The sequence below is a fragment of the Nicotiana tomentosiformis genome, chromosome 3 (assembly GCF_000390325.3).
Source record: "Nicotiana tomentosiformis chromosome 3, ASM39032v3, whole genome shotgun sequence".
NCBI lineage: Eukaryota > Viridiplantae > Streptophyta > Magnoliopsida > Solanales > Solanaceae > Nicotiana > Nicotiana tomentosiformis.
The window spans coordinates 136,664,894-136,677,085 of NC_090814.1; the positions used below are offsets into that span (position 1 = coordinate 136,664,894).

The window sequence follows — 12,192 nt, forward strand, 5'->3', positions numbered from 1 at the left end:
GCAATAGAAGCACCCGCCGCATAAACCTTGCCTTAGAATCCTTCTTGCTCATCAAATACCGAAGCGCTGCATGGTCGGTATGAACAATCACCTTTGTACCCATCAAGTATGGGCGGAACTTCTCCATAGCAAAGACAATAACAAGGAGCTCTTTTTCGGTCACTGTGTAGTTGACTTGGGCATCATTCATGGTCTTGCTTGTATAATAGACCGGATGGAAGATTTTGTTGATACGTTGCCCCAACACCGCTCCAACCGCCACATCACTTGCGTCGCACATGAGCTCAAAAGGCAAGCTCCAATCTGGTATGGTAATAATATGAGTATTAGTCAACTTGAACTTAAGAAACTCGAATGCCTTCATGCAATCTTCATTGAAATGGAACTTGGTATCCTTCTCCAAAAGTTTACACAAAGGATTCACCACCTTAGAAAAATCCTTGATGAATCGGCAATAGAACCCCGACATCCAACCACTTTATGATCTCCTTCTTCACTACCTATTGCATTGCTTCATTCAATCTTCTTTGATGCTCCACGTAGGGTTTGGCATCCTACTCTAAAAAAATCTTGTGCATGCAAAAGGCGGGGCTTATACCCCGAATATCCGCCAATGTCCAACCTATCACTTTCTACCTCTTTTGGAGCACCGCCAAAGTAGAATCTACCTGCAAGTTAGTCAAGCAAGAGGAAAGAATAACAGGTAAAGTGGAACAAGGGCCAAGAAACTCATACTTGAGATGTGAAGGCAAAGGCTTTAACTCCAAAGTGGGAGGCTCCTCGATTGAGGGCTTTGTTGGAGGAGTCTTCCGGTTCTCAAGATCTAAGGACAATTTTCGGGGTTCATAAGTATATGACCCCATTCCTTGAAAAGCATTGACATATTCCACAAAGCCTTCCTTCTCATCATCATCATCATTATTGAGCAACACAGCATCCAAGGTATCCTCAACATTCATCGCAGCACTAACATCATCAACAATTACTTCGGTCACTAAATCCATGAATGAACAAACTTCGTTGCTATTTGGTTGCCTCATCGATTGGCACATATGGAAAACCACATTTTCGTCACCCACCCGAAAAGTGAGCTCACCGGCTTCCACATCACAAAAGCCTTCCCCGTAGAAAGGAAAGGTCTACCCAAGATAATAGGCACCTCGTAGTCAACCTCACAATCAAGGATCACAAAGTCCGTTGGAAGGATGAACTTATCAACACGGACTAACACATCATCAGTAATTCCTAATGGCCTCTTCATAGTATGATACGCCATTTGCATCCTCATAGATGTGGGTCTTGGTTGCCCAATTCCCAAAGTTTTGAACACAGAGTAAGGCATCAAGTTGATACTTGCCCCCAAATCATATAAAGCTTTGGAAAAGTCGGTGCTCCCAATAGTGCAAGGGATTGTGAAAGCACCCAGATCTTCCAATTTCGGAGCCATTGAGTGCACAATAACACTCACTTGATGTGTCATCTTGATAGTTTCACAATTCATCGACCTCTTCTTGGTGACCAAGTCCTTCATAAACTTTGCATAACCCGGCACATTGATAAAAAAACTCTTCATCGTGTCAATAAACCTTTTGAATTGGTTCTCACTATTTTGCTTTGCAAGCCTTTGGGGGTATGGAGGAGGAGGCCTTGGCATTGGTGGTGTCTTAGCTTTGGCACTACTGGTTCCGATATGTCAATCATGTGCTCCCTAGACGGGTTCACCTCTTCTTGCGTCTCCTTCACATTTTCATCAATATCAATTCTCACTTCATCATTAGCTTGAACCACATTGCTTGGAATTTCATCTTCTTGAACTACAACATCATCATCCACAATTTTTCTTTGATTTGAGGTGGTTGCATCTCCACCTTTTCCAATTCTCGTAATCACGGCCATAACATGTCCCGTATTATTCCCCCCTTTGGGTTCACCACCGTATCACTTGGTAGTGCCCCCTTAGGACGAGTATTCAATGCTTGTGAGATTTGGCCAAGTTGGACCTCCAAATTGCGGATTAAAGTGTTGTGGGAGGCTAATTGAGCATCAGAGTCGGCATTTTATTCCATCATTTGTTTGAACATACTTTCAATCCGTCTCATCTCATTGTTAGAAGAGCTCGGGCTCGGGCCTTGAGAAGGATAAGGGGTGGATTGCTCGATTGTTGGAACATCGGGGGCCTTTGAAAACCCGACCCCTGGTTGTTGTTGTTGTTCCACCCTCCTTGATTACCTCCCCAATTACTTTGATTGTTGCCACCCCAATTGCCTTGGTTTCCTTGATTATTCCAATTACTTTGATTGTTGTTGACACCACTCCAATTGCCTTGGTGGCCTTGGTTGTTCCAATTTCCTTGTGATCTCCATTGTTGTTGATTTTGAGCATTGTTTCTTTGACCTTGATAATTGTTGACGTATTGCACTTCTTCTTCTTGTTCATTATACAAATCACCTTGGTCATACCCACTATCATCTTGCATGAATTATTCCGGACGACTTTGCCCTTGTTGACCTTTTTTCCGTCTCTTGTTCATCATCATATTTACACCTTCCATCGCATTTACTTGTTTTGGCCCTTGAATATGTTGCAGCTGAGCTTTGGCCAATTGGTTCATTGTGGTTGTTAACTTTGCGAAGTTTGCCCATAATCATGTAGTTCCTTATGTAGGCGAATGCCATTGGGGTTACCTTGTGGAACATTGGCCCTACTTTGCCATGCCGATGAGGTATCTGCCATCTCATCCAAAATTTTACAAGTTTCGGCATAAGATGTGTTCATGAAGTTCCCGCCAGCGAGTTGATTTACCACACATTGATTTATTGTGTTGATCCCACTGTAGAAGGTTTGTTGGATCATGGCCCCGGTCATATCATTATTTGGGCACTCTTTAATCATGGTACGATATCTTTCCCAAATCCCATGCAATGGCTCATTGGGCTCTTGCTTGAACGCTAGAATTCATCCCGTAGTGCAGCTATGTGCCCCGGAGAGAAGAATTTGGCAATGAATTTTTCGGCTAACTCATCCCATGTATGGACGGAATGATTGGGCAATCTTTCTAGCATGTCCAATGCTTTTCCCCGTAAAGAGAAAGGAAATAGCCTCAACCTCAACGCGTCCTCAGAAACATTGGTTTGCTTGCTCCCCCAACAAGTATCGACGAACCCCTTGAGATGCTTGTAAGCATTTTGATTTGGAGCCCCGGTGAAGAATCCCCGTTGCTCAAGTAGTGTAAGCATCACGTTGGTAATTTGGAAGTTGCCTGCCCTAATGCGGGGTAGGACTATAGCACTTGCATAACCCTCGTTTGGCAATACCCGGTGCGCTGCTGCTCTTGGTGGAGGTGGAAGAGGGACGGGAACATTATCATTAGCGGTCAGCCTCGCCTATTTGCTTGAGGTTCGGGAAGAATCTCGTCTCCTTGATCATCGTCCACTTCATCCCCCAATGGCAAATTATCAATGGGCTCGTTGTTGAGAGCCATTATCGTACCTATAAGCAATTCAAAAACAAAATTAGTGACTCGAAAGGAAAAGAAGACAAATCACACAAAAACATAGATATATAGTTAAATCCATCTAACTCCTTGAGGATTCGACTCCGACTTGTGTTGGGTTTTATTATTGCTTCGACCGCCTCACTACCTATATTTGTGGTATGAGTTTGGGCGACATCAATTTTTGGCGCCGTTGCCGGAGACGAAGCAAGAGTAACCTACCACTAGCCATCCAGAGGGCTACGGCCAACAGAATCCCTGAATCATCAGACACCAGTGAGTATCTCCCGTCTAGGGAAGTTTCTGAGGGAAACTCTAACCAAGCCCCACCTAACACCCAATATCAACAAGTCCCGGGTGTCTTCCACTTAGTTAATGAATCATCTTCCGCTGCTAGTTATTCTAAAGGTTCGGAAGAGGGTAGCCATGATTCTGAGCCCTCTTCCTCACATGCCCCGGCTGCACCAATCAATGTCAAGCAATTAAGGCAATTCCCACCTCCACTAGAAAAAGGGATATTTCAGCTAGCCTAAGGTGAATCAATTACACGTCAATTGGTACCAATAATTACCCATACCACATATAAATTATCAACAACGCAATAATTTGACTTTTTGAGTACCATAGTTCTAATACGACAATAGGCATCAAGAGTTGACTCTATTCATCGAGGACGCTCGCTCTTTCAAGTAGGTCATTTTGGATCCCAAACTCCTCCTCCTCTACTCTCCATTAGCAAATCTCACTTTAGAATGTAACACTCGAAACAAGGATTGCGAAAAGTGCGCTTATCTCTCTCAAAAGAATGTCACAAGTTTGACTCTAAGTACCATAGGCTTGCCCATCATGTAAATCACCATTAATGTAAGCTCACTCAACCTGAGATCATGTAGGGCTTTTGCGGGATGTAATGAAGGCTTTAGGACTAAGGTAGGATTTGTTGGAATAGAATGGTTTCATTTTTCCTCAAGCACTTCATTTTCTCTTTTCGGCTCATACTTTTTCGACTCTTTGAGTCATTTTCTTTTTCCTCGAGGAACTAGAGAGACGTAACGTCACTCTTTATTGATCATGACATTCATTTTTCTCCTTTTCTATTTACTCCATGCCTATCATCATTGTTTTTTTGAATCCCTTCAACTTTCTACCTTATTCACTTTCTTTTTGGTATTTTTCTTTTTGTTCTTTCTTTCTTTTCTTTGCCTTCCCTTTTATTCATTTCTTTCTTTTCTTTGTACCTTTTATTACTTACAAACTCCTCGTCTCTCCCCCAAACTTATGTTTTTTGCCAATTGTTTCTCAAGAATGCTAAGGAAAGATCGGGTGCCAAGAAAGGGTCATTACCAAATGGATAAAGGCTTGTAACGTGGTTATTGAAAGAAAGCGGGCTTAGGCTCAAATAGGTTGACTAGGGATATCACATTGGTAGGCTATGGAAGATTTCAAATTTCAAATTGGACCAAGGAGAGCCTACAATCATTTCTCAAGCCAAGCTACACTTAGAATTTCTCCTAGAAAAATATTCGGGGCAAGTTCTAGACTACTAGCACGGGTACTTGGACTTGCAATTTAATACCTCACCTCTCACGCTGCTGGATTGCTAAAAAGAACGGAGTCGAGGGCCCACAATAACCCTAGTTGTGATTGAGAATCACAAATGGCTCGACTGAACCACTCGATGACTGCTTAAGTCAACACAAGAGTCAAAGGCCACAACTAGAGCTAATTTCTGCCAACAATTTGTTTTTAGCCATAAGGTCGTGGGTAAATGTGTTGGTACCAAGTGAAGCATGTTAAAGACTCTTTTATTCATTATTACTATATTTACCTAAACATAAAAGAAAACGGACTCAATCCCTTAAGAAGGTTGTAACGCCACTCATCGTTGGGAAGAGCCACCCGGTTCATACAAAATCCACCTTTGGAAAGAACCGTGGTATTAAGAAAACCAAAGGCTTATTGATCACTCAAACATAAAAAGAAGCTAACAAATAAAAAAGAAACTACTAAAGTAAAGAAGAAGTTCTACTACTAATAAAGACAAAGTAAAGAAGCTACGAAATAAACTACGGAAAGCAAGATAAATGAATATACAAATCGAAGTAAAATGAATATATACATCTAACGAAGGGGGATAATATATACATACCAAAGAGAAAATAAAGATAAAGGAAAAAAAATAGTATAAGAGTTATTACAGGCCAAATGTCAATGTCAAATTAGTCGGGGTCGAATCCTCAGGGAGTTAGAATTGGGATTAGGTATATATTTAGTGTAATTGTACAATATGCCTTAGATTATACTTCCACATTCTTGTTTGTTGTTTCTACTTCTATTTAAACTATTGATTGCAATTATAAAACTAGAATACAATAATTTTGGTTTTGGTTGTTTTGCAAATGATAAACGATCTAGGGTCGTGACTACCACCTAGGTGGTTACCTAATGGGTTGAAAACTCTAGGACAAGCTTGATTAGTCGGGGTTGTAATATAGCAATCACACGCAATTACCCACTCTATACCTCTCGGTAGTTTGAGTGATTTTGCTCAATTTGACTTTCTCAAATCCAAATGGATATTGCACAAAATAAGTGATAACTGCTCAAGTCAGGTCTTACTATCTCTAGATTCAACTCTTTAATTGGGGCTATCAATTTTTTGAGTTCACCCCAATTTCTTGTTAGCCAAGTTTTCCTAGACTTAGTCTCTCTTTCTCAAGTAGGGACTAAGTCAATTAGACATGAATCAATGTTTGCAACCATTAATTCTTGAATTCAAGCAAAAACTAGGCTAAATATCACTAACCCAATCACAAACAAGTCCTAAATCAAACACACATTAAGTATCCACACTAGGGTTGGGCTACAACCATATCTAGAAATTTAGCCACTTATGAAAAATGAAGAAATACAAGAAGAAATTAAGATAAAATGCATAACAATTGATTAGGGAAAGAAAATTTAATAATTAGAAGCTAATCTAGTACAATATTACTCAAAACAGTGAAGGAAAACGGCTCAGGTGCTCTCCCAAAACAAAACATACCCTAAAAATGACAAAAAGTTCTATTTATACTAAGTTGAAAATATCTAACAAAAATACCCATGCGGTGGTTGTGCGGCCGCATAATTATGTGTGCGGTCCGCACAACGAGACTTGGCTTGACATGTTCTAGTTCTGCGGCCGCACAATTCTAGATTGCGGCCGCACTTCTTCAACTATTGCGAACCGCACATTTGTGAGTGCGGCCGCAATCTTGCTTATGCAGCCGCACAATTATAGTGCGGTCCGTACTCTTTAACCTTAAGCTCTGGTTGTGTGAGACTTTTGCGGACCGCATAAAAATGAGTGTGGTCGCGCTCTTGATTATACGGCCACACAAAAATGGTTCGGTCCGCATTTCTTCTTGAACTTGAAATCCCATCTCTCTGATCTTTGACTTATGCGGGCCGCATAATATTGAGTGCGGCCGCACTTGTTATTCTGCGGCCGCACAATTATGGTGCGGTCGCACTCCTTCAACTTGCCCAAAACTAGCTCTATGAATTTCCTCTTCTGCGGCCGCACAATATTTGTGCGGTCCGCATACTCTGAAGGAAAACTGACATGGCTCTTTCTTTGTTTTGCAGCCGCCAGTATTGTGCGGTCCGCACTGTGGGCCTTTTGCCTTGTTTTGGTCCTTGTCCACTTTTGACTTCTTTATGAGTTGGTTTTGACTTCTTTGGCTCGTTTCCCAATGTTCCTGTACAAAAGCACATTTTATTAGTTTTCGGGAATACCTTTAAGCATTTTTGAGCTAAAACGCAAGTAAAAGAGTGCAAATAAACGGTCAAAATCCCTACTTATTAGAAGCCAAATCGGTAACATGCCGGCCATACTCGTGCAAAGCGGTTGCTCCCTCACCGGTATACTGTTGCATCTGCAGTCCCAATTGGTGGAACATATGTAGGCCAATAACCTGCACAACATGTAAAATATAAATTACGGAACGCTAGGTTAACGTTATAAGTAAGTATACCAAATAACATACCAGTGCCTCGTACCTCCCGGCGTATGGAACGTACCGACCGCCAGAGCGATAAACAGGATTCCCGACGAAAAGTTGGGTAACGGTGCTGTACCAGGCCATATACTCATGCTCACCATCCGGCCGCTCAGTGTCACTCCCCGAACCTAGGAATGAGACCAGCACCCACTGCCTCACCTAACCTGGCGTACCAATTTGCGACTAAGGGACTCTGAACATATAATGTCATACTTTGGCCATGGGGCCACCTTGCAAGATAATTTGCGAAGCAAAATATAAAACTGAATGGAAACTAGCGCTAACTAAACATCAATATAAAGCTAGGCCGACAAGGCCGTCATAGCTACTACAGCTGACAAACCATCAAATATACATACTAGGCCTACAAACCCAACATACTGCACTAACCAACAGGATATGTCTACAAGCCTCTACTGATAGATGTACTATGATCGGAACAGGGCCCCGACCTACCCATAACATATATACAGATATACATAAGATGTAAACAAAAACTCTAGACCTGGCAACTCCGAAAGACGTGGAGCTTACCGATCAGGCTGAACTCGGGAAACACCTACTGAGTAGGTCTACCCGTTTATCTGTCTGAACCTGCACGCATGAAATGCAGCGCCCCCAGAAAAGGGACGTTAGTACGAAATAATGTACCGAGTATGTAAGGCAATAAAATAACTGAAATCTAAAACTGAACTGATAATATGATAACTGAAATTAACTGAGAGTCAAAGATGGTCTGGAGATATACTTACCTGCTGATAGTGACTAAACTCCTTCAATATAGTAAGTAAAATAAATGTCCGGCCCTATAAGGCTCGGTACGTGTAACTGCTCGGCCGTAGTAGGCTCGCTCATAGGCGCTCGGCCATACTGGGCTCTGTACCTCGGCCATCCTGGGCTCGCTCATAGGCGCTCGGCCACAGTAGGCTCGGTATATATAACTTACCATCTGATCAGAGGTTGCCCAATAGGGGCCTGCCCACCGATTATAGCTCGATGGTGGTGAAAATAGTGTAATACTGTATATATATATATATATATATATATATATATATATATAGATATATATAGAGAGAGAGAGAGAGAGAGAGAGAGAGACCCTCTGCTCTCTTGACTGAATAAAGACAAAACTAAACTGAATATGAAGTCTCGATAAGGAATAATATTGTAACTTATGAGACTAGAATAATGTGAATAAATTCATGAATACGAACTTCTCTTTATGTCTCATTATTAACACATGTAGCTACGAGATCATGCCAAAATAAAGGAAGGGCTTAGCCTTAACATACCTTATCACAATCTTTCCAATCACCAAGTTGAACTCACCTCTTTGCACCTTAATATACAAGAATGATAATAATACTATCGTTAAGTTACGAAAGGTACAACTATCGCACAACGAACGACAAACTTATTTTGTATTAAAACGGGCAGCATCTCCCCTATAATCCTTACTTCCTCCAAATTCAAGATAACACCAACAATACAAGAACAGAATAATAACAACATATATACATCATTTTCCAGTCCTATATACACCATCAAATACTACAAAACAACCCAACACACCCCAATCTCTTCATACACAAAACGACCACCGTAGTAGTGTCAAACGACCCAAAAATGTTATGACGAACGACCAGCCAACCACCCTACATTTATATGGTGTTTCTACACCCCCTTCCTCCTCCAAAACTCCACAAAATAGTAGTAAAACACGCAGCCCAACAGCAACACAAAACAGTCCACAAAACAGTCCGCTACAAGTGAATAACTCGAACTCACGGCTTCCGATCACCGTCCCGTGAGTTCTTACAAGTATAGAACGACTTACCATGAATTTACAGCAGAAAAAATGGATGAAAGAGATCAGTAAACTCACCTTATTTGTTGGATAACTCAGCTCCTATCTTGGTTCTTCAAACTCTAGGTTTTACCTCCAATTAGAACTTGAAAGGGAGAGAAAATCAATTAGGGTTTGTGGGAAATATTTAGGAGGATTCTTTGCAGAGCTTATGTCTGGTTATTATGCTCTATTTTAAGTCTAATATATGAAGAAAATAGGCCTTTAAAAGGCCTCTTTGGACGACCCGAAATGGCCCATTTTTGGGCTTTCATTTAAGCAAGTAGGTGACACACCTACTTGTCACCTAGCAGCTTGTGCAGTATCGCAAACATACCCATATCTCTCTACTCCGATGTCTTATTGATGAACGGTTTAATGCGTTGGAAAATAGACTCATAGATCTTTAATTTTATGGGTGGAACACCCCATAACTCTAAATATATTGGGAGAAAATTGCAGTTACATTTGACCCAAAGTTTCAGTAAAACTTATGAATGTAACTTGTGATGACTTTCATCGACTTTTGTTCCATAACTCGCTTGACTTCAAAACATAACATACGGATGTCATACGACTAATATAAATCATAACATAATCTCCTTATCATATTAATCACCCTAGTCTCACCCCAAAGGTACATGTTAGAACATTCCCAACTTGTCGACTTTCGACGAAACATTGTTTTATTTAATTGCTTTAGCTTCTGAACTGGCCAATCCTCTTTGTACTTGTTGTTCATGATCTTCAATATTTGTAACCTCAGAGGTAACATGATTAACATACTTTATATACTTTTAAATACTATCTCATTTTTTGTCCTACATTAATTTGCTTACGACACATTTTTACGTATGAAAATATAGGGTGTAACACTCAGGTGGAGGGGGGGGTGGAATCAGGTCATGTCGCTGGTCCCAAGTATCGATTTGCGCCTCTAGCCATGTCATATATGTCTGGTCCACCCTGGAAAGATCATCCCGCTGGTAATGTGTCATATGCCAAGCGGGCGGTGGGGTACAAGCTGCGGGTGGCCAAACTGGCGAAGTACTCGCTCTGTGGCATGATGCTCGACAATATCAAGGCACATCAACGGGACGGAAGAGCTCCACATAATTCGGCCGGTCGAGCAATAATCAGGCAAACCAGCTATTAGCTCGTCGTTGTATGGCCTCCAAATGAACTATTAAGTAACAACAGAAAACGTGAGTATACGTAACACATATGAAGCCAGACCAAGTAAACTTAGGTATACATTTACCTGTGCGCCCTCCAACAAATCCCAGCAATAGGGGAGATTATGTCGAGCCTCGTACTCCCGTCCATATCCTCGCCTATCAACCCACCTCCTAGCTAAAGGGAGAAGCAGAGGTGGTGCACCCAGAGCTAAGGGTAGTAGAGGTGGTTGCAACTGCAGGTTCCGCTTCCAGGCCCAAACCTAATATACAAAGCGGACGTAAAATTTAAGGTATATTTTTACTAGGTATGTTATAATTAATAGAGTATTCGACTATGTTTTCACCTGTAGCATCGGCAAAAATCCAGCAACGTCTCGCTGGGTGCCCATGCTCGCCCGACACATCTTCCTGTACAAGTAACCGAGAACAGCAGCACCCCAGCTGTAATGATGTAAATCATCTAGACGCTCAAGATGATGAAGAAATATCAAGCTGACTAGGTTCCCCGAAGTGTTCAGGAACAAAACCCCTCCAAACAATAAGCAGCAGCAGAAACCTCGTGTACCGGTGAATATGAAGCTCCGATGTATCATTTGTGATGTCAGTGTGCATCACCTCCAAATGCTACTGGACGGGCGTCAACTGCAGACAACTGGCCCCAATCAATGCAGTCTCATCCAGTGGCTGGAAACCGGTGAGCCTCTGTAGCATCTCCAGGTACTGCAAAATCGTATACTCTCTGATGGCATTCGGCAAAGCGACATAATGTCCATCAACGGGCAGCCCATACAGGACCTCCACGTCCTGAAGCGTGATAGTGGCCTCACCAATGGACAAATGGAATGTGTGCGTCTCCGGTCGCCACTGCTCTATCAGGGTCGTGATCAATGACTAATCCAGTTGCAGCCGGTCGATCTCCATAATCCTATAAAAACCCGTATCCTGGAGGCGTCTGACTATACGGGGATGGAGAGGGTGGCCCCTAAGAAAGTCCCACATATCGTCTACTCTCCTGGCGGGGAACGTCTAGGCCAGTAACTCTCCCTCCCATATGTAGGACGACGACCTATGCTCGCCCTGTAGCAACAGTAGCTCTAGCGTGACAGGTCCGGGATGCAAAGGCGGAACCTCCATGTCGGCTACTGTAAATTGAACAATATTAATTACATTATTTTACTTTAATATGTTAGTTTTATTATTTTACATGTTAGTTTTATTATTTTATATGTTTGTTTGTTACTCACCTATTTTTTATTATAATAAAATTAAATAATTAATTTTCATAATTATACAAGATTTAATTATTAAATATTCACATATGGGTTCCGAGCTCGATATTTGAGGTCTAGTAGCACCAAGATATCCTGAATTCTTATGTTCATGATGAGAAAATTTTTTCGATTTATCACTCAATAGGTCTGTTATTTTAAATGTTAGTTTATTATTTATATGTTAGTTTTATTAATTTATATGTTAGTTTTATTATTTTATATGTTAGTTATATTATTATATATTTTTGTTTATGACTCACTTATTTTTTACTATAATAAAATTAAATAATTAATTTTCATAACTATACAGGATTGAATTATTAAATATTCATATAACAATACTTAGTCCGAAAAATAT

The 12,192-nt window shown here is 41.1% G+C and overlaps 1 protein-coding gene across 1 annotated transcript; it reads right to left on the minus strand.

The window, feature by feature from the left end:
* Nucleotides 1–1,036: 1,036 nt before the first annotated feature.
* LOC138908548 (uncharacterized) lies at nucleotides 1,037–1,447 on the minus strand. The gene has a single exon (XM_070199226.1). The coding sequence runs from the start codon at nucleotides 1,445–1,447 to the stop codon at nucleotides 1,037–1,039; it is 411 nt and encodes a 136-aa protein (XP_070055327.1).
* Nucleotides 1,448–12,192: the final 10,745 nt, after the last annotated feature.